This window comes from Artemia sp. Qi Xiang Cuo, chromosome 19, assembly GCF_049724085.1.
Source record: "Artemia sp. Qi Xiang Cuo chromosome 19, ASM4972408v1, whole genome shotgun sequence".
NCBI classification, from domain to species: domain Eukaryota; kingdom Metazoa; phylum Arthropoda; class Branchiopoda; order Anostraca; family Artemiidae; genus Artemia; species Artemia sp. Qi Xiang Cuo.
The window spans coordinates 45,738,837-45,759,712 of NC_142812.1; the positions used below are offsets into that span (position 1 = coordinate 45,738,837).

At 34.3% G+C, this 20,876-nt stretch overlaps 1 protein-coding gene across 6 annotated transcripts in view; it reads left to right on the forward strand.

Moving 5' to 3' along the window:
- baz (par-3 family cell polarity regulator) overlaps nucleotides 1-20,876 on the forward strand; it is a 229,921-nt gene that overhangs the window by 190,097 nt on the left and 18,948 nt on the right. For 5 of the 6 annotated variants that reach the window (XM_089105453.1, XM_089105456.1, XM_089105454.1 and 2 more), the window contains 2 exons: nucleotides 10,752-10,865; nucleotides 15,750-15,886. In XM_089105453.1, coding sequence (XP_088961579.1) covers nucleotides 10,752-10,865; nucleotides 15,750-15,886 — 251 coding nt within the window. The remainder of the gene's footprint in view (nucleotides 1-10,751; nucleotides 10,866-15,749; nucleotides 15,887-20,876) is intronic. The other variant, XM_089105458.1, reaches the window with a different exon arrangement.

The following is a 20,876-nucleotide window of genomic DNA, read 5'->3' on the forward strand; positions in this document are numbered from 1 at the left end:
CAATAAGTAAGCCAACCAAAACATAGATAAGAAAGAGAAATTTCCGTTTTTATCTTTATGGTGTTTGTGTACAGTAGTGTTATTTTCATTCCTTGCCTGAAACCTTACAACTTGTACGTTCTGTGCCTCCAAACCTCTTGTACGTACCTCCTGTGGTAAATTTTTGGTAGTTCATATTATTGACTTAGGAATAAAATGAACATACCACTCGATGCCTTTTTTTATGCTCTTTACGAATATAATAATTACTTCTATTAGAAATTCAAGTTTCCCCACCCCCACCCCACTAATGTGCAAAAATATGCCCTGAATTGTAAGCAAACAAATAAGTTATCAATACTGGTTGTATTATTGAAATAGGGTTAAAAGCACATAACTAGGCCTAGTTTATAAATAAGTTGCTCAAGAGTAACATATTCCAAAAATACTCATTTATAGCTATTCAAACCTCTTTTATTAGGCAACTCAAATATAAAATGTTTTCTTACCATTTAAAGTTTTTTGAATGCCGTCAACAAAATTAGCACTGAATTTTGCAATTCAAAACTTGGCCATCAACAATTCATGGTATATTCCAATTAAGGATATATATTTGCACATTAGGGGGTGGGGGTGGGAAAATGTGAATTTCCGATAGAAGCGATTATTATATTCGGAAAGAGCATAAAAAAAGGCATTGAGTGGTATGTAAGTCAATAATATGAACTGCAAAAACTTTACCCCTCCTGTAAGTCGAGGAGGCAAACAGGGTGTCAGTGAAGAGCCCCCAGTCATCTTTCACGGGATCAGCTCCTATATCCCACTCTGGCAAAACTATTGTAAAAAGGCATGTTTTCCTTGCTTTGAATAAGTGAAGCGTATGTCCTCTGAAGCATATTTTCGGGTTTTCCCGTTGTCTTGCGCAATCTCGTTGTCTGGGCAAACACACTGGGCAATTTGGGTACTGGCATGCGAATTAGACGTGCAAGTACCACCAATTTTGTTACCTGGCTACATACGATGCGTATTGAAGTTAAATGGAGGGGTTCCTCAATATATATTAAGAAAGTAAGCTATTACTCTTCCCAAAACCTAACCGGGATAGGGGAGTAACCAAAAGCGGGTTTAGAAAATTTAACTCATTTTTATTGGCCAAATTGTCAAACTAACAACTCACTTAAGTGTAACTTACGTGAACATTTCTAGGATTCTTTTTAACTTAGACGAACTTGGACTATCTAGAAAAACATATACACTCAAAAAGTAAGGTCGCCTCTTTCGCTGGCCAGTATGGACGCCAGCCAATCGGAATAATTGCTGGAAGCGTAATAAACTGCACGCCTCAGGCAACAGAGAGCGCTGGAAAAAAATGAGGAACACCGTGGTGTACGAATGTAGGAAAGCTGAGAAAGCATATGGGGAAAAGCTCTCTAAAACAGTAAACTCCGACTCCCGCTCATTCCACAAGACAATTAGAGATTTAATAAGCCCCCAGCGCCCGACGACCTTTCACATACAAAAAGATAAAGGTGAACAGGTCACTGCAAATGATCTCAATGAGTGGTTTGCCAAAATCTGCAGATCCAACCCTTCAGCCGAAACGAGTGCATTCAGCGCCAAGATATCTGAGATTCCAGTCGTTCTGCCTATTGAAGTGTGCAGGGTCCTAGAAAAGATTCCTGCGCGGAAAGCCACTCACCCAGCGGATCCACCGCCAATTTTGTTCAATGAAAACGCTCCTTACCTATCAGAGCCTATAGCTGCCATCATCAACCAGTCACTGATAACAGGGACGTTTCCTGAGCCGCTCAAGGAGGCAGTCGTAATCCCTGTTCCCAAAGTCACAAACCCCAAAGAACTTGGAGACCTCCGACCGATCTCACTCACTCCGCTACTCTCGAAAGTATTCGAAACTTTCATAAACAGATGGCTTCTGGAGGAACTCAGCGAAGTAATTGACTCCCGGCAGTATGGCTTCCAAAGAGGGTGCAGTACAAGTCACTACCTTATCCAGATCGTCGAGACTATCCTAAGTCACCTAGAAGTTGACGGGGCATTTGTCGACCTCCTTCAAGGGGACGTCAGGAAAGCGTTCGATACGTCTAGCCACGAGGAGATTCTACAGTCCATGACCAATTTTCACGAATTCCTGAGAAAGATAGTAGAAAGCTTCCTTTCAAAACGGAAGCAAAAAACAAGGTACAAAGGCGAACTGTCAGACTCTACAGACCTTACATGTGGAATTCCTCAAGGAACAAAAATAGGTCCGACCCTTTTCCTGTTGCTTTGCAACACGATAGCTAAATGGCACAGAGACAGAGCGAAGTTCGCAGACGACCTAACAATGATGCTGCTACAAAGACTGTGTGAAATCCTTAACCTAGAAGAAATGGTCGTGAAGCTCGAACGGGACTACCTAGAAAGAAAACTCAGCATCAACAGGACCAAGTCGGCAATAATGAGAATTTCCTTCTTAAAGCACAGCGTACCGGCCTTGCCTGACGTCGGCATACCGGCAGTTCACAAAATGAAGATCCTGGGTGTTATCTTCAATGATAAACTGACTTGGGATGACCACTTAAATCACTTGCTGTCCCAGGCTATGCCTCTGCTTAGGTCACTGACAAAGCTACGTCGCTTTCAACTCAGCAAAAATGCCCTGGTCACCTACTATAGGAGCCACATGCGACCAATCCTAGAATATGCCTGCCCTGTCTGGCATCCTGGTCTCACAAAAGAGCAGAGCAATAAGCTCGAAACAATTCAAAAGAGAGCCTTGCGCATCATTCTTGGAGACAGCCAATTGCCCTATGAGGAATGTCTGGCGAAGCTAGAACTCACAACACTTGAACAAAGAAGACACGAGCTCCTCATGAGCTTTGGCCAGTCCATCTTGACTTCCCCCAAACACCGCGACCTTCTCCCACCTGATATCAGACAAGATAACCGACCAAAGACCCGCCACACAAACCAACTACAACCAAGCAATCCAAGTGCCACGAAACGCTACAAAAATTCATTCCGACAATACTTCACTGAAAATTACAACAAATAGTTTTCATAATTTTTTTGTAAATGCGACTATTTATCCGTTTTGTGATATTTCGTATTAAATTATCTATCTATCTAATGACCCTGTAAGGTAGAATTTGACAATATCTAGAAGGTACAATAAATTTCAATTCAATTTCATTACGGGGTTTATTCAAGAAAGCAAAAAAAAGCAATACAGCAAAACAATTAACCCTGTTGAATCTTTCGCTTGCTTGGAGTTACCCCTTAAACATAGGAATAAAATTTAAAAAAGAGAAGAATATAAAAGAAAAAAAAAAAACGAAAAAAAAATTTGCCAAAAAAAGTAGGCCAACCCTTCAAAATAAAAACACATTCCACCTACCAATACACTAAAAAAATCCCTGTTTCCATCCAACAAAAATTAAACTATTTATTTGCATTAAATTTTTTTTTTTTTTCGGTGGGAACTTGAGAGCGAAAGAAATTGAATTTAACGATTCATCAAATATCATACAACTGGAAACAAACTGTTTTAAGATCTCTAAGGAAATCACACACATTTGTCGGCTTTTTCAAAAATTCGGGCAAATTATTCCAAACATTTGGCCCAATATGACGTATTGAAAATAAGGATCTAGTTGTAGAGGTGTCCTCACATTATTAGCATATCGTGTAGGATAATTATGTACTTCATCACCAGAAGTAAGTAAATTTAAGAAACATTAAGGAGCTATTTTGGAATAATACTTATACATGACTAATGCATGATAAAATTTTCCTAGACCTGACAAAGGGATAATATTTAACCGTACATATTGAGATCTAACTGATGTGTCTTTGCTATCTCCGGTCAACACTCAAAGTGCCATGTTCTGCATCACACGTAATTGCTTCAAGTGGACTGAAAACATACTAGACCATATACTCACACAATAAACCAAATACGGGTGGACCAGAGAGAAATAAATTAATCTCGTCACATAATTCGGGAATATATTCTTTAACTTTCTCATCATTGCAACATTTCTTGTAATTTTGTTACTAATAAAAGATAGATGATTTTTAAAACTAAGGCATTCATCAACAATAACACCAAGATATCTGATATTATTGGTACGCTTGACTACATAATTTTCTATTTGTGTATCATTGATCCGATGGTAATAATTAGAAGACCTACCATACATAAGAAACCCTGATTTATTATGATTTGAAAAAAAAAATTTATTTACTCTCATCCACTTATCTATGCATAGTATACCCTTTTTCATTATTTCTATTAAATGAGCTGAAGTCTTTGCTGCCACAATAAAATGGGTATCATTGCTAAAACTGGGAAGGATGACCTTAGAATTAGTATATAAACCTTGAAAATTATTTATCAAACTCATTACAGAAAAGCTTAAGTCATTGATATATACTAGTAATAAAAGAGGGCCTAAAACAGAACATTGGGGTACACCAAATTCAACAACTCTTTCACACGATTTAGCTCCAGACATTTCTAAATACTGTGTCCTACCACTCAAAAAAGACTCAAATAACTTCAATGCCTTTCCTCTTATTCCACAACTTCCATATAAAATTACATGGTCAACAGTGTCGAGCACTTTTACAATATCTAAGAAAATAGACGTCACTTTACAATCGGGTCTAGAGCATCATTTACAAACGGAGTCATATGTGGGATACTCCTATTTAGTATCCCACCACCAATATCATGTAGTCTCATAGTTTTACTCTCAAGAAAGCCCAATGCTTCTCTACTCAAACTTACCATTTAAATTCATCAATCTATAAGGACGGAAACCGGGAGAATGTAAATTACAAAAATCACCTTTTTATACAGTGGGCTAAGCGACAAAGAGTAGAGAAAATCCTGGTAAAACAAAAAGAAAATAAAGGAGGAGAAAACATTAAAAGATATGGAAGTATAAACACAATATAATAACGCAATATGTTCCGTCAAAGCGGACGTACAATTAAAAAAAACAAATTAATGAACGCTTCATCACACAAAGCAAGACCATTCTAATAGACATTAGCCTGCTACCACCCACTCAAAAAATTTTCACATTAACAAAAATATAAAAATTATTTACTCACAAATAAAAAGCAGCAGTAACCAACACTTTTCAAATTCATTTCCATGAACTTTTCGGTATCTATCTGACTAAACCAAGCGAAAAAAGAAGATAATTAATTAATAAATAAACTAAACACATTCAACAAATCACTAATTTCTTAGCACCTCTGAATGCTGTGGAAGAGGGAGGTTCATTTCAATTGACTGGACTGAGCTACGAGTTTTGCGCATAATGTCCATCATCTTAGCAAATTCTTCTGATAGCGTCAGTAACGAAACCTGAGTTATCGCCGGCTTCCCGACGTATTTGGGGTGCGACGAATATCCGGGTTTCCCGACGTATTTGGGGTGTTTGTAGACATTTCCTCGCTAGAAACAATATCTGAACGACTCCTTTTGTATTTTTTTTTCTTTTATATTTAGAGTTTCGTGCATAATGTCCATCATCTTAGCGTCAGTAACGAAGCCTGGGCTATTGCTGGCTTCCGAATATCCGGGTTTCCCGACGTATTTGGGGTGCTTGTAGCCATCCCGACGTATTTGGGTTGTATCTCTGCTAGAATCAATATCTGGACGACTCCTTTTATTTATTTTTTTCTTGTCCATCTAAACTTAGTAATAGTCAAAAGTGACTTAGTGAAAAAATAAAGAAGGCGCTAGTCCTCTATTAGTCCTTCTTTCCACTGCTCCGTTTTTCCACTACTATTGCTTTAATCCCATACCATGTATAGTTTTTAGCTTTAAATCGCTTTGAAGGAATAATAGCTAATGATTTCGTTCTTGAGTTTTCTTTAGGGAAAGGCCTAAATTTTTCAATACTGTTTTATCAGCTTTTATAAAGTTTTCGTTGTATCACAGCATACAGATAACTTAGCAAATCCAACTTCATTCATTTCATTAGGCCATTCATAGAGTAGGCAATGGCAAGCACTGCGGTCCTAACTGATTAAGCGATGAATACTGGCTAATATGCCAGCTGGTAAGAATATTAAGCCAGCTAGTATGATGACTCATATATGTGTCATCATACTAGCTGTATGATGACTCATAAAGCAATTGTAACGCTATAAGCCAAGGTGTGCTTGGTCATAATTAAACCTGAAAAATTTAATAAATTGATAGCTCGAATTGAAAGGATAATTGAAAGCGCGTGTGAATTTTCTTTATATATGACTTGACTTGACTTTTATTTTCAACTAATAATACATCATACTTAACTGGCACTACAACACATTTTTTGAATAACATTATCAACAAACGTAGAAATGGTAAGAACGTGTGACGTTTTATTAAGCCACTATTGTGACTTGAGCAGCGTCACACAATCTTTTATCATAAACCAAAACTCATTCACTCTTTCTACTCTTTTCATACCATTCAATACAAATTAACTCAATTTAACTTTTTTTAACTTTTTTTTTTACAACTTAATTACAATTTAACATTTTTTAAAAATAAATAAAAAAAAAAAAAAAAAAAAATTTAATTCCCACCCAACAAAAACTTTTTTAATCTAATTTTAAACTGAAACTGGTTTTCTGACTCCCTAATGCTCTCCGGGAAACCATTCCACAAATTAACTGCATAATTTCTAATTACAAAACTAGATCGACTCGTAGTCCTTACTTCTGAGACTAAGCTTCCACGACCTCTAGTCCTGTGATGATGATAATCAGAATTAAACTAAAAAAAAATCTCTAAAATGTTCAGGAGATAATCTGTTAAGAACTTGGTAAGTAAACAATCCCGCCTGATGGTCCCTGATCTGATGAATATTTAAAATTCTAAAACTCATAAGACATTAACGCGTATGCTCATACTGAACAAAATCACCAAGTACTCGAAGTGCCTTATTCTGAAGAATCTGCAGTCTTTTAATATTTGAAGTAAAATTAGATGCATAAATACAGCAGCCATAAACAATAAAAGGATGAAAAACAGTATGATATATATTTCATAAAACACTTAAGGGTAACACGTGTTTCAAACGCCGCATCACTCCAAGACCTCGTCCAAGTTTAGAAGAAATCATATTTATGTGTTTCTTCCAACTCAAATTATTATCAACATAAAATCCTAAATATTTATTTTCAAAAACCTGTGAAAGCGAAAAATTTTCAAATACTACGGAAGCACTATTTACAATTTTTCCTACCCTACTAAAAATCATATAATTTGTCTTAGAAGTATTAACAGCAAGGTGACTCAAGGAGGTAAACACCAAAAGGTTTTCCAGCGTTCGGTTTGCTTTATCTACTAGTTCTTCCAGTGACTGTGCAGAAATCGTCAAAGCAGTATCATCTGCAAATGCTGTAACAGTTGCTTCAGGCATGTAGAACCTCAGAGTATCTGTATACGAGAAAGAGTAATGGACCAAGGACTGAGCCCTGAGGAACTCCAAATTTTACAGGATAGACTCCGCTAACGATGTCATCTATCATTACTTTAGTTGACCTTCCATATAAGTATGATTTAAACAAATCCAAGCAAACATCTTTTATCCCCAGACAAGATAGGCGACACAGCAGCAACTCAAAATCCACAGTGTCGAAGGCTTTTTTGAAGTCAACAAAGATCGTTAAAGGAATAAGACCTTTTTCTAGAGCTCCATTGATTACATCCAGAAGATGATGAACAGCATGGCTAGTAGAATGTTTACTGCGGAATCCAAATTGGCTGTCACACAATATTCCTAGTTTATCCAAATATTCATAATATGTATAGCAGAAGCGGGACATCGATCTGATGATTAGGGCCAGGGGCCCAGCAGCACATCTATCCGGTTTTGGTATTAGGAAATTTATCAGTCTGCATTGGCACATAATTTTATTTTCTGTCCATTGTCTGATTGAGGGCTTTCAGGCGTTCCTTAATTGGCTAGCCCCTAACTTCCCTGGTGTAGTCTGTGAGACGTAACAACAAATACTTATTTGGTCACAAGTTAGCTGATTACTTGCACACTCCCATAAACATAGTTGATTTACAAATCCCTAAAGATGTTGCACTTTTCATTATTAAGTTCCCTTTTTGTTCTCTTCATATAATTTCGTATCTTTTTTTCTGTTTTTTTTTTTTTTTTTTTTTTTTATTCTTTTTTTTTTTTTTTAATTATATTGTTTACTTACATATGATTTCACTTATTCTGCATTTTTTTGGTTAGCATGTGTAACTTGTGTAACAACTAGCCCAAACCGTCTCAAGTAGTAATCCCTAATCTCTAACGTCATTTACGTCTCACGAAACGTTAATGATAAGTAATCAGGCTTGTCGTATTAGTAATTTTGGTATGCTCGAACGCACTATTAGTTTTAGACTGGAAGAATGTACAGGGTTTCAGGATTATTTCTGGAAAATTTAACGTTTATAGTGTTTAATAGTTTTGTCATATAATCGGATTATCAGAGGCAACGCTGTAGCGTTGCATATAATAAAGGCCATACGGCTCCAATATTTTATTTTTTTTTTTTTTTTTTTTTTTTTTTTTTTACAGAGGCACTTCATATGGAAGGGGTCGTCGTATAAACTTCAAAGGAGCCTCATTCGATTGGGAATTGAGAGTTATAGTGCCCTTTTTAAGAGTCACAAGTGATCGGAGGGCAACTAGCCCCCCCCCCCCCCGCCCACTTTAAAAGTCTAAAACCTACTGCGTCACGGTGCTTTACTGAAAACTATAGGTGTCTTGAACAGTCTTGGAATGTATAAACAAAATCAAATTGAATATTTGATATATAATAATATTAATTGTTTAAAGATCCATCAGTTCAAGATTTTATTTCACTGTAATTTTATTTTATGGACCTGGAAAAGAAAATGTTTGTAATATAATTCGTTTTCAGTGAAGTGCCAATGACGCAGTAGGCTTTAGGTTTTTACAGATAAGGAAGGGGACAATTTTTGGGGTCTTGAACAATTTTATAAAGAACTAACAAATTAAACTGAATATTTGATGTATAATGATATTAATTGCTGAAAGCTCATCAATTCAAAATTTTACTGTAATTTTAATGTTTATTTTTAATATTAAGTACAAAAGAAAATTTTTGTAATACAATTCGTTTTCAGTAAAGCGCCAATGACGCAGTAGGTTTTAGACTTTTACAGTGAGAGTAGGAGGCGACACTCAAACTCTTGTTTGTAGTGGTTTTTGTTCGTTTCAAGCTTGATTTGCATATTCAATTTAAGTTTCACTCGTTAAGATTTATTTATTCATTTACATTAGTATCTATTTTATGTTTGTTTGAATTGATTCTTTATTTAATTTCTGTTCTTTTTGGGTTTAATTTATACTTAAATACAAAAATATTTTTTTTCATTTTAAGCTCGATTTGCAAGCCCGGCTTCAGCACTACTTGTCACGAGATTAATTTGCTCTTTTACATCAGTGCTTGTTGTTTGTTTTTTTGAAATTATTGTTTATTGAATTTCTGCTCGTTTTGGATTTCTCGTATTCTTCAGTAGTGATTCCAGGCTGCTTTGAGTTGGTGTTCAAACTGGCATTTGTGCCCGCAGTGCATAAGTTTAAATTGGCTTTTACTTATTGTCCGGCTCGTAAAAAAAAGGTAACAAAAATAAATATAAACAAATTTTGATACGTTTTGTAAATTTTTTGTTCCCCTCCCCCCCCCAAGTAAAAAACTGCTCCGATTTTTTTTTCTATCAGCTCCTTTATTCTTGTGTAATTAACCTCATTTTTTTTTATCTTCACTCCCTCCTCTCTCCCCAAAAAAATCTTGAAAACTCTTCTGTTTAGGGTTTTTCTAAGTTTTCCCTGCTATGTTTAATTAACTTAAAGCGAATTAATATATTTGACGTAACGCATTAGAATATGCATGATTGAACAAGACTAAAACTGAAAGTGGACTGTTAGAGAGATCACTAGAACTGATTTTAAAGTCTTGCGGGAAAATGTCTTGACAGTGAATTGAAATTTCGCTTTTAGCAAAGAACTAGTTTTGTTTAAGATCAAACTTGATGGTCAAAAGCATTGATAACATGTATTAAGATGAACTGGAATGGAACTTCGGAAAAGAAGATATTATCTACCATATACCGTCGCTCTTCATTACCAATTTAAAATGATAGCAAACTATGTATCATAATGGCATAAAAGTGAAGCTCATAAAACGGATAATCAAGTTTGAGCCAAGAAAAAAAATACATCTTTTTGGGGAAAAGTATTAGGCTAATAGGCTACACTTCCGTCTGAAGTGTTAATTTTAGTCTGATTTTTTTTTTTTTTCCCCAAATTTCTTTTTTTTGCATTTCTGTACAAAACATTTAGAAAATAATTGTGACAAAGAAATCGTCACTAAATCTGGTGTTTAATGTTCTCAGAAGTAAAATTTATGTTGGATGTTTATGTTTATGGTTATGTTTATGTTAACTATGTACAGGCTGGGCATTTAAAGCTGGGCTCGTAATTACGAGGGGTTTAAATAAGGTGAAAAAATAGAAAAAGATTTAGATACCAGCTAAACCTTTTTATATAACTTTTTAAAATAGCTTTCTATATCTGAAAAATTGCATTTTTTGTGGAAAAATGTCGCTTGAGCTTGTCTTTAACTCCTTCCAATAAGATTTTTGCAGTTATCTGTAATTTAGCTTATACTTTGGCAATGTGTTTACTTATGCTTGGTCTAATAATATTTTTCTTGTATTTGTGCTTACAAAGGATTTGGATCATGGGGAGAGCATGCAATCCCTAGTAGCTAAAGACTGTTCTTTTTCTGCGCTCTCATTGGAGTCTTTTTTGAAATTATGTCAAATTGGGAAGCATGATTCTGTGGTAATTATTTCATTCTTCTGTCTCTGGTTTCTTTCTGCTCTAGAACAATGGTTGTGGTTTCATTTTGCACCCATGTGGAATTATAGTTATCAGCACCATATATACTTTATCAAGCACCATAATCGCTGTAGAAAAGATACATATAGAAAAGAAAGATTGTAGAAAAAAATACGTTTTTTGAAGTGTTTCTACTGGTTCTCTTTTGGTTTTCTCTTTTTGGGAAATATACCAAATAGAGATTTCGGTTAAACTTTGGTTTCTGCCAAACTCTGAAGAAAAGGCAATATTTTTTTTTCTTAATATGCAGAAAAATTATATTAAATGGATCTTCTGAGTCGCATACCGTTTAATCCACCTTTCCAGGTGGATTTATTTTATCTGAAATAATGTGATTACTCAGAACCAATTGTTTTCTTGTTCCCATATTTTAAATATTATCAAATTTATATTTGAATGGTGATGTTTTAGTGGAATGATCAATGTAGAATATTTGATGGGATAAATAATGATATGATTCAAAGAATGATTATGATAACTGGTAATGATTGTAGGCCGATTTTCCGCGGGAAACTCATCCCTCCATGAGCAAATACCCCCCCCCTTTCCGTGGAAAATTAGCACCTGGGAAATTCTCTCACATGTAAAATTGAGCAGCCAAGGGGGAAAAGCATGAGAAGTAAAAAGAAAAGAGAAAAAAGGGACTTTGGACTTCTTTTTTTCATGTTTTTAGGAGCTAGGGGTTGAATTATTAAGGGAGGGTAAGACCAATGTTAAAGAAAATAATTTGAAAATATGAAATTAGTTGTAACTGTGGGAGGGGTGTCCCGTGATGGAAATATAGAAAGATACTGGCTGGGACTGAGAAGTACGATTAATTACTGCCTGTGGATTTGGTCTGGCTATCTGTAGTCTATCTATATCCCTTGCGACCGAGAGCGCGTCCACTTGGCGTACAATCAGAAGGTTTTTCAATCTGAAGTTTTTTTGTTTGTTTTTTTGTCGGAATCAAGTAAATTTAAAATTTATAGAACTCCTTACTTTAAATAAGCAAAAAAAATTATTTATTTTTATCTTCTTTATCTTTTTTCTTTTATTTTCTTTCAAAAATAAAATAAATAAATGTCTAAAAATAAATTTTATAAGATACTCTGCACCATGTATTCTACCTATATTTTGGAATACAGGCAGAATGTTCCAAAATCCCATCTTTCCTTCATTATTTTTATTTGTCATACTTTCCCTTCAGTTCCTCAATTATAGATGTGGGGGAAATTGTCAGTGGGGGGGGGTAAATTTCCCGCAGGGGGAGGGGGAATCAGTCAGAAACCAACTGATAATATAGAGTAATGCGATGTTGTTTGTGGATCGTCTAAAAAGTACGTTTTTTGTTATAATTTTCTAATATTTCTTGTATTTTCTCTTGCTCCTTTTTTGGAAAAAGTATCCAATTCCTGGTAGCCAAAGACTCCTCCTCTTCTGCCCTCTCATGGAAGTCATTTTTATAATAATGTCAATTGGATCATGATCGTGAATTAAAGCTTTAGATAGTGCGATCGAACCACATTTTTCATTTTTTTCATTATGCTTTCATAATTGTATGTTATTGCACCAAATTTGTATAATTATTTTGTTCTTCTGTTTCTTGCTTCTTTCTTCTCTTTGGTTTTTATCTTCTCTATGGCTAATGTCTCATTTTGCACCCTTATTGATAGACACGTATGTTTGGAGAAATAGATTAGAGTAAACCAGAACTACCAAATTTTCAGAGAATTCCACTCACTTTATCGGATCACTTAACTTTTCAAGGTGGAAAGAGGTCATCCAAGAACTTATCTAAAGACTAAATAAGGCTATTTTAAGCAGATATGATTTGTCTTTTTATGTGGAGGGGAAAGACCCTCTACGTGAACATAGAATTTAAGAACAGAGAACTTATCGTGAACAGAGAATTTATCTGAAAAGATAATGCATAAATACAAAAAGATATAAATGTTATCTTTTGCATCTTCTTAAATCAGTTGCAATAAGTATGTATATATTTTTCCATTGGCATCAAAATTTACGATCACTGTTTTTGTAAAAAAAGGGGGGGGGAGTGTTGAATTTTAGAAAAATTCCACTCACTGATAAAAAAACAGAAGCTTTCATGCTATAGATATTTTATGAAGCTATTTTGCTAGACATCAAATAGAGCTATGTTAAGCGTATCTGTGAATTTACCTTTTCAGTATTTTCTTTTATATCCTTTCCCTCCACGGACTAAGTGTAACTCACAAGGTACACGTAGGTTGGTTACACGTAAAGTTGATGATACGTAGGTTGGTTACACGTAGGTTAGTTACACGTAAATGGTTACTTTATTGTATGCTATATTTCGTTATTTGGAAGCCTAAGCTGTCTCGGCTTTCCTAACGTAGTTTCCCCAACTTTTGAAATCTAGTAATAAATATCTTTGAAATTAGTCAACAATTTCGAGTTATTTACGTTCCAATAAACATTGTTCATGTTTATTGTTATGCACATTTATTCTGTTTCTGAGAATTGTAAACTATCTAAGATTTTCGAAGCGGGATAACGAGCGGAGATTTGCAATATTTCAGGTACTGGCTTCTGGCGGAAGTAAAAGGTAAGAAGACCCTTGAGGAATTCCGTGCTTTTTTGTGATGTATTTGTTTTAACCGCTATTGTAGACATGGATTGTGTGATTTATTTGGGAGTGAGTATATGCTTGTGAGTATTAAAAGAGAAATTGATTCGTGTGTTGATTGAGGTGAATGTCGGTATGTGTAAGGAAGCATGATGAATTATAGAGTATGAGTGTGGGATTCCTTAAAGTTTCCTATAAATATATTATTTTTAGAAATTATTGATTAAAAGTTTGGTAGGCGTGGGGGTGGGGAGGAGGAGTCAGAGCTTTTTTTGTTTTGTTTTTGCGAGGAAGTGTATTAGTAGTTGAAATGTCCTTTTTTCGGGTTGTCCCAAACACGCTAATATGCGTCGGGATTTATTTTGATAGTAACAGATAATGTTTAGTTTTGTTTTATTAGTATTATATGGAGATTTCAATGTTTTGTTTTTGTGTGTGTGACCCATTTTTTAATAAAAATAAAAACTAATTTTTACTACTACTATTTTCACTACTGCTCCTTTTATTTGACAGTGAAACAACAGCAAAATCTCTGGATATTTCGGTCACGTATAGTGGCCGTTTTCAGCAGATAAACACTTACCTGCTGTTTATCTGCTGAAGACGGCCGCTGTATATGAGATCGAAATATCTAGAGATTTTGTTATTGTTTCATTGTCAAATAAAAAGGTTTGTCCCCATTGAAGTATTATTTTTTTATTATTAATATGTAACCATAATTAAGTTATATGAAACACTAGAATCGTCAGCATTTTTTGGAATTTTATTGGAATAGAAATTTCTTGGAACAATCCTCTGCGTATATCCAACACTAAATAATGATGAAAGAAGAAAATGAAGAATTATTGGTTGTTAGAATAATTTTAATCTTTGTATCGTGTTTTGTGAGGTTTTACAAATGATAAAAATCATATTAAATCCAAAATAAACATTTTCACGTCAAATAATGACGCAAAATAAAATTATAAGATAATATTTATTAGTGGTAAATCTTATCTTGCATTTTCTGTAATACACTAGACTATTCCCCCCAGAGGTTCTTTGGCCTAAAAATGGGGAAGATATGTGAGTCAGTAGCTCAGAAAAAAAAATACTTGCTTACTCACCTCTGTGAGTAAGAGAAAAAGAATATTATAGAATCCAAAAATTAAATCGATTAGATAGATTAAGTAAATTGGATAGATTAAATACAGGAAACTTACTCTACTAAATAGAGCAATACGCAAAAACTTAAATTCGGCTGATAATAGTTGGTAAGGAGCATGCATAGGGGTAGAGGATCCTCAGGCAAGTGGCCCCCAGGATATTAAGATCTTTTTTCCATTTTTTCTCTAATATCTTATTTTCTCCTTATGGTTTGCCAATTTTTTGAGGTTGTATTCCCTCCAAGATAAAATCTTGCGCACATGCCTGGTGACAGTGATTTGAATATATCAGGAAAAACCATCTCGCCAAAAAAGATATTACGGCAATACTTAATAAATATGTTACCCTAACTTTGTTTATGCATTTTGGAAAGGGAGCTTTCTTTGCTAAGCTAAAAAACCTTACAAAATCCAGTCCAAATTAACAATATGCTGAACTCTAAATATCATTGTTGTTGAACTTTCATAATTTGACATATTTCATGATAAGGCTGCTAACTAAGCAGTTGTATTGCACACAAATTTGATCATCCAGTTTCAGAGAGAATGGAATTTAATTTAAATTTAATTTAATTTAAAAAGAATGGAACTTTCTTTTCTTTTCTTTAAAAAGCTGAATTACACAGTGGAATGATTCCAAGAATGGAGGAAATTTGTCCCAAATACGATTTCGATTCTTTGAAAAACCACCATTATCACGAAACTCCAGTCCGATCCATTGTCCCATTACTAGTTTTTCTTATTATGCTAAAAAAAAAACAATTAAAGTGTTTTTCAATGTCTCGCTGTATAGATTAAGTAAGGGATGCTAGCCATTAAGTTGTTGGGGGGATATAAAGAATGTACCGATAAAATCGCCCAGTGTGCCGACAATTGTTGCCACATAAACTAAATTAAAATAAAAACCTGAGCTAAATTCCTAAATGGAACTTGGGGGTGGGGGCACTTCCTTAGCTTTCCGAGGGGGGGGGGGTCTTCGGACAAATTTTTTGTGGAAAAGAACAAAATAAAAGACTGATGCCATTGCAACCATGCTTGTAGTAGGTTGCAAAAAAAAAATACCGGTATTATTAATAGTTTTTTTTTTTTTAGAGGCCTGCTTCTTCCCAAGAAATAGTCCATGGGCGGTCATCAAGTTTCGATATGACTAAGCGACAGCCTACACGCTATGAACCACAAGGACAACCCCCGAACTATGTCAATGTCGAAGAAAGGCATGAACAAATAAGGTAAATTTTCCACTTTATGCATTCTCAATATCCCCCCCCCCCCGCCGTTTTCTTGCTGTCAGTGTCTCCTATACATCTTTTCGGTTTCATGCTTTCCGAAAAATTGTAGCTTTTTCATCTTTACTTTTATGTTTAATTAATATAATTACGTTTAAATATATTATATTATATTTAAACTTTTATGTATGAGTTTTTTTATACTTAAATTAAAATAAATACAAGATTACTGCTAAAGTTATTGGGAGAAAATAACTTAGAAGACAATACAGAATTGGACCTTACCTAAAATATTGAATCGCTTCTGTTTAGTAAAGCGAAATTCTATAAAGCCAAACTGACGCGGTGAGTAAGCCCTTTTGATTAAATGCCTCAAACTCCCCTGTTCCCCCTGTTACAGTGACTTTGATAAAACATTCTGTAAGATTTGGGCATGTGTTCTGTCAAGCACAGGATTCGTAGCATTCGTAGCACATTCGCTAAAAATATTCGTTTCAAGATAAACTACTTTTAACTATTTAAGGCCAGGGGCAGATCTAGAGTGAAATGTTGGGGGGGGGGCAATAATTGACCAAATTGACAAACTTATTTTTAAAAAGCGTGAAAACAGAAAAAAAAATGGAAGGAGGGTACCTGAAAAAAATAAAATCTGGCCCCCCCCCCTCCTGGATCTGCCAGTGTTTGAGGCTTTATGCACAGGAGATAGCAAAATACATTATTTTAATCAAGTAACCTTGAAAGAGTTTGACTCTAGAGAATTATAAATTGATACCCCTATTTGCCTATTGACGACCGAAGTTTAATAGGCTAGTCATTCTACGGCTCGAGGTGGACCAAATTGCAACACAAATGTTTATTTTTTCTAATAATTCTCAGTAGGTCTAAATACAGAATAAAAGACCCTTAAAACCCCTTTCAAAGCCAACGCATTTATTTTTAGGCTAAAATTCGTGGGCCTTTTAAGTATAATTTTTTTTTTATATGATTAGTGTATTATTTCCAGTTTTCTGAACATTTTGGGGTAAAGATCGTAATATTCTCAATTCATAAGTAACAAGTCACCCAGGGCCAAAAACGGAGGAAATAGCCAAAAAAAAAAGTAGCAAGAGCTGATGCAACAACAGGGAGATGTAAACAGAACAGCTTTAAATTGTATCAATAGTAATAGGGTTTGTAATTATAAAAATAATATAAAATTCGACCATTTTAAAGCGTTAGAACTGATTTCTTTGTATAAAAAAAGTTTTTCTTACCATAGTTGAAACCTTCAGTGCTAAAGTAGCAACTGCTGCAATATTTCAACCAATCCAAAGGGTATAATTCTGTTCATCCCATGAGAGCATCGAGTGTCGGCTCTTTTCATACTAATATGGAGCCGTCAGTTAATAATTATCAGGTTAATATCAACCGGATAAAGGAGAGACCCTCATCTTGTTAGCTATTGAAAATAGAATTTTTAAAGCTTTATTTTTTTCCATAGGCTTTTATTCATTTTTGTTTTTTTAAGTACCGTATCAAATTATTGTTGTTTACTCTGTTGATTGTTCCCCAGAATTTAGCTTAAAAATAGTTATTCTTTTCTATTGAACCCATATTTTTGTCCTCTTTCACTATTGCCCTAGACAACTGAACTGAAAAGACTGCAACTGAAAAGTTGCCCTAGACAACTGAACTGACAACTGAAAAGACGGCAAAAACAGGTTTTACGGCGAGCCAAAGTTAAATTTCATGACAAACAGTATTATTCAACTATTAACGAATAACTTGGCTGGAAAAGTGTCGGCTATTGTTATTTTTTTGTTATTCATTTTCTTTATTCTATGTTAATTGCTTTCTATGTATTATATAATAAATAAGAATATATTTAATTAAAGTTGTTTTCTATTAAACTATTTATTAAATTATATAAAATAAAAATGTTAAAATAATTGTTATTGAATTATTTTCATCAACTCTCACAAATATAAAATAAACTTATTTTTTATTTTCCTTTTTTGCACTTGCGTTAATTAAAAATTATCTTTTCGTTAACTATATAATATGTTTACCAAACTTCTAAATAATTTTTTTCTAAATAATAACTTCTAAATATAATTTCTATTAAGCCATTTATGAAATTATTTAAATGAAATTGTTAAAATAATTCTCATGTATTTCTAAATATCTAAGTTAAATTTTTTTATATTACTTTTTCTTTTTTTCATCTGCATTAATTAAAATAATCCTTTCCATTAATTATTTAATATATTTACCACACTTCCAAATCATTTTGTTTTTGTTTCGTTTGATTGTTTCGCAGAATTGCAGCTAAAAAGGCTATCTTTTTCTATAGAACTCCTATAAGCCCTAGACAGCTGAAAAGACTGCGAGAGCAGGTTTTATGGCAGAGAGCCAAAGTTGAATTTGAGGAAGAAAGGTATTATTCAACTAGTAATGTGTAATTTCGCATGAAAAGTATAGACTTCTAGTTTAGTTTCAATTCAGCTTTGGCATGATTATTTTATTTGCCCCTTACTTATTCATCCGTGTCGTATTGTATTGTTATTTTTCATTTACGCTTATAATAATTGTCTTTCAGATATCACTTCTAGTTACTTTATCTTTTCCTTTTATGCCAAGCCAAACTATACTATTTAGAAAGTAGCTAGCCGATTATTTGACGTTAGTCTTAGACTACATATTTTTTTTCTAATCTCAACGTGTGACTGGCTACACATGGTCAATCTTGACTAATCAGAATAGTCTGTATATAATCGGTTGTTCTTCCTTTTATTTACAAATTTGATTGATCGAAGATGACTATTGCCAGGGAATTACCCCTGAAATTGGGCTTTATTTCTATGCCTCATAACAATGTCTAGGTCAGGATTGCCATTCAAACATTTTGGTGCCATCATTGTAGATAAAGTTTACTATATTTGCCCAAACAATGTCAGTTTTACCCAACTACTGAACCTGAAATAAAATTTGAGTACTCTGCCAGTAATATTCGTTCCAGTTTAACGTTACCATTAATTACGTGCTTGGAGGCCAATCTCAGTATGTGATAGGTTGGGTGTGTTCAATTTCGGAGTTTTTTTTTTCTCCTTTTATAAAAAATTCAGATGGATTGAAGGAGACGATGACTAATGAAGAACCCATGGAAATAGACTTTATTTCTTATCGTCACATTGATATCTGAGTCTGGGTTGCCATCCAAACATTTGGTACCATCATAGTAGATAAAACGCTGTCGTATAGCATTTGCCCATAACGATTAGCTCTCTGAAACTGAAATTAAACTCGGGTGCCCTGCAGTGGCGCAATTTTTCCAAAATCCTCGGGGTCTGGGGCAAAGTTGAACCAATTTTCCCACTGAAAACGAGCCATATAGTACTATAAAGGTAAAGATTTACTACAGAAAATTGACCCGTTTCTGTGGTTGCTTCAATTATGTAGGCTTATCTTAGTTTTGAAAACATTTTTGAAGAACCTGGGAGGTGGGCAAACTGGAATCTGAGGGAGTGGAGTCAGGTTTGGGAGGGGCAGTTGCCCGCCCCCCCCCCCTGTCCCATAGCAAATTACGCCCCTGGTGCTATGCTAGGAACATTCGTTCCAGTTCTACATTAGCATCAATTAAATTTACGTTGCGTAGGATACGTCAAGTGTCGCAGCAACACTTTGATCAGGAATTTAAGGAGGAGATGTAAAACATTATATTGACTTCGTAGCCATTTGAATCTTAAATGTATATACAATGTACCCTCAAATGTGTCAGAAACAAGTACAATGTAGACAAATTGGCATGAATATCTAATCCCTTCCTCTGGTTTTGTTTCTTCGCTTGTAAACATTGTAGAGAAATCTGAGTAAAGGATTTAGATCCTTTGCTGATCGTATTTTGCCGGAATACATGGTTTAATTATGGCTTATTTACAGCCGTTAAAAACTATAGAAAGAATTGTAACCATTGTAAGGCAGTCTGGTTGAGACGGGGTCAGTCTAGTTACACGTGTGTCATAGGGTTGAGCCAGAGTGGTGTCTCTCTTGTAAATAGTGGTCAAAGTGACCCTAACCCCTTTCGCGTCTTAAATGAGACCTCGAAGGAAGAACTCATGAAACACTGCTAAAGGGGGAGGGGATATGACGGATTTTTATCATTTCTTTCTTTCTAGTTTTACTTTGTGATATTTTCTTGGCTCGTAGTTCGTTAAAGTTTGTTTTGAAAAAGGTTACTGTTAACTGTTTATTTGATTAATTCAACATAACAAAAAACATATACCCCCAACAGAGAGCAAAGCTCGTAAAATTGGGTAAAAAACAAAAAAAAAAAAAAAAAAAAAATTTTCTCATCATAACAAAAGAGAGAAAGAAAAAAAAAACCTGGTTAAAGAAAAAAAAACAAAAAACATAACAAACATAAAGAAAACAAACGCTGGACAAGTGAGGCACGGAAGGCTATCCCAACATGGGTAACAAATATAAACAAAAAAAATAATAATAATAATAAAAAAATTTCTATTCCACCATCACAGGTCAATACATAATTTTAATATTTTCTTCCTTAGAACTGATATTTGCCGAAATGATGCCTCAATTTGAATTCTATCTTTCAGTCTATATTTATTTGAAATAAATGGTATTTGGTATCTAATTGAAAATCTATATCTTTCACAATTAACAAAGGGAATTCGATATTTTCCAGAACACCTAAGAGCCGAAGGAGGGGGCAGAATCAACAGAGATTTTTCATAAAAATAACTACTAGGATATTGTATTTTAAAATGCCATATTGATATATGAAGTTCTCTTATATGTTTCAGATCTAATAAATTCAAGAAAAGAAATAATGTTTCATTTTCCGATGCATCTCTAAGTTTTGATGGACGATGTAAAAAATTTCCAAGTATTCTCACTGCTTTATTTTGAAGGATCTGTAGGGGTTTTATATGCGTCCAAAAAGTATTTAAATAAATAATTGTGCAATAATTTAAATAAGGAGCAATCAAAGAAT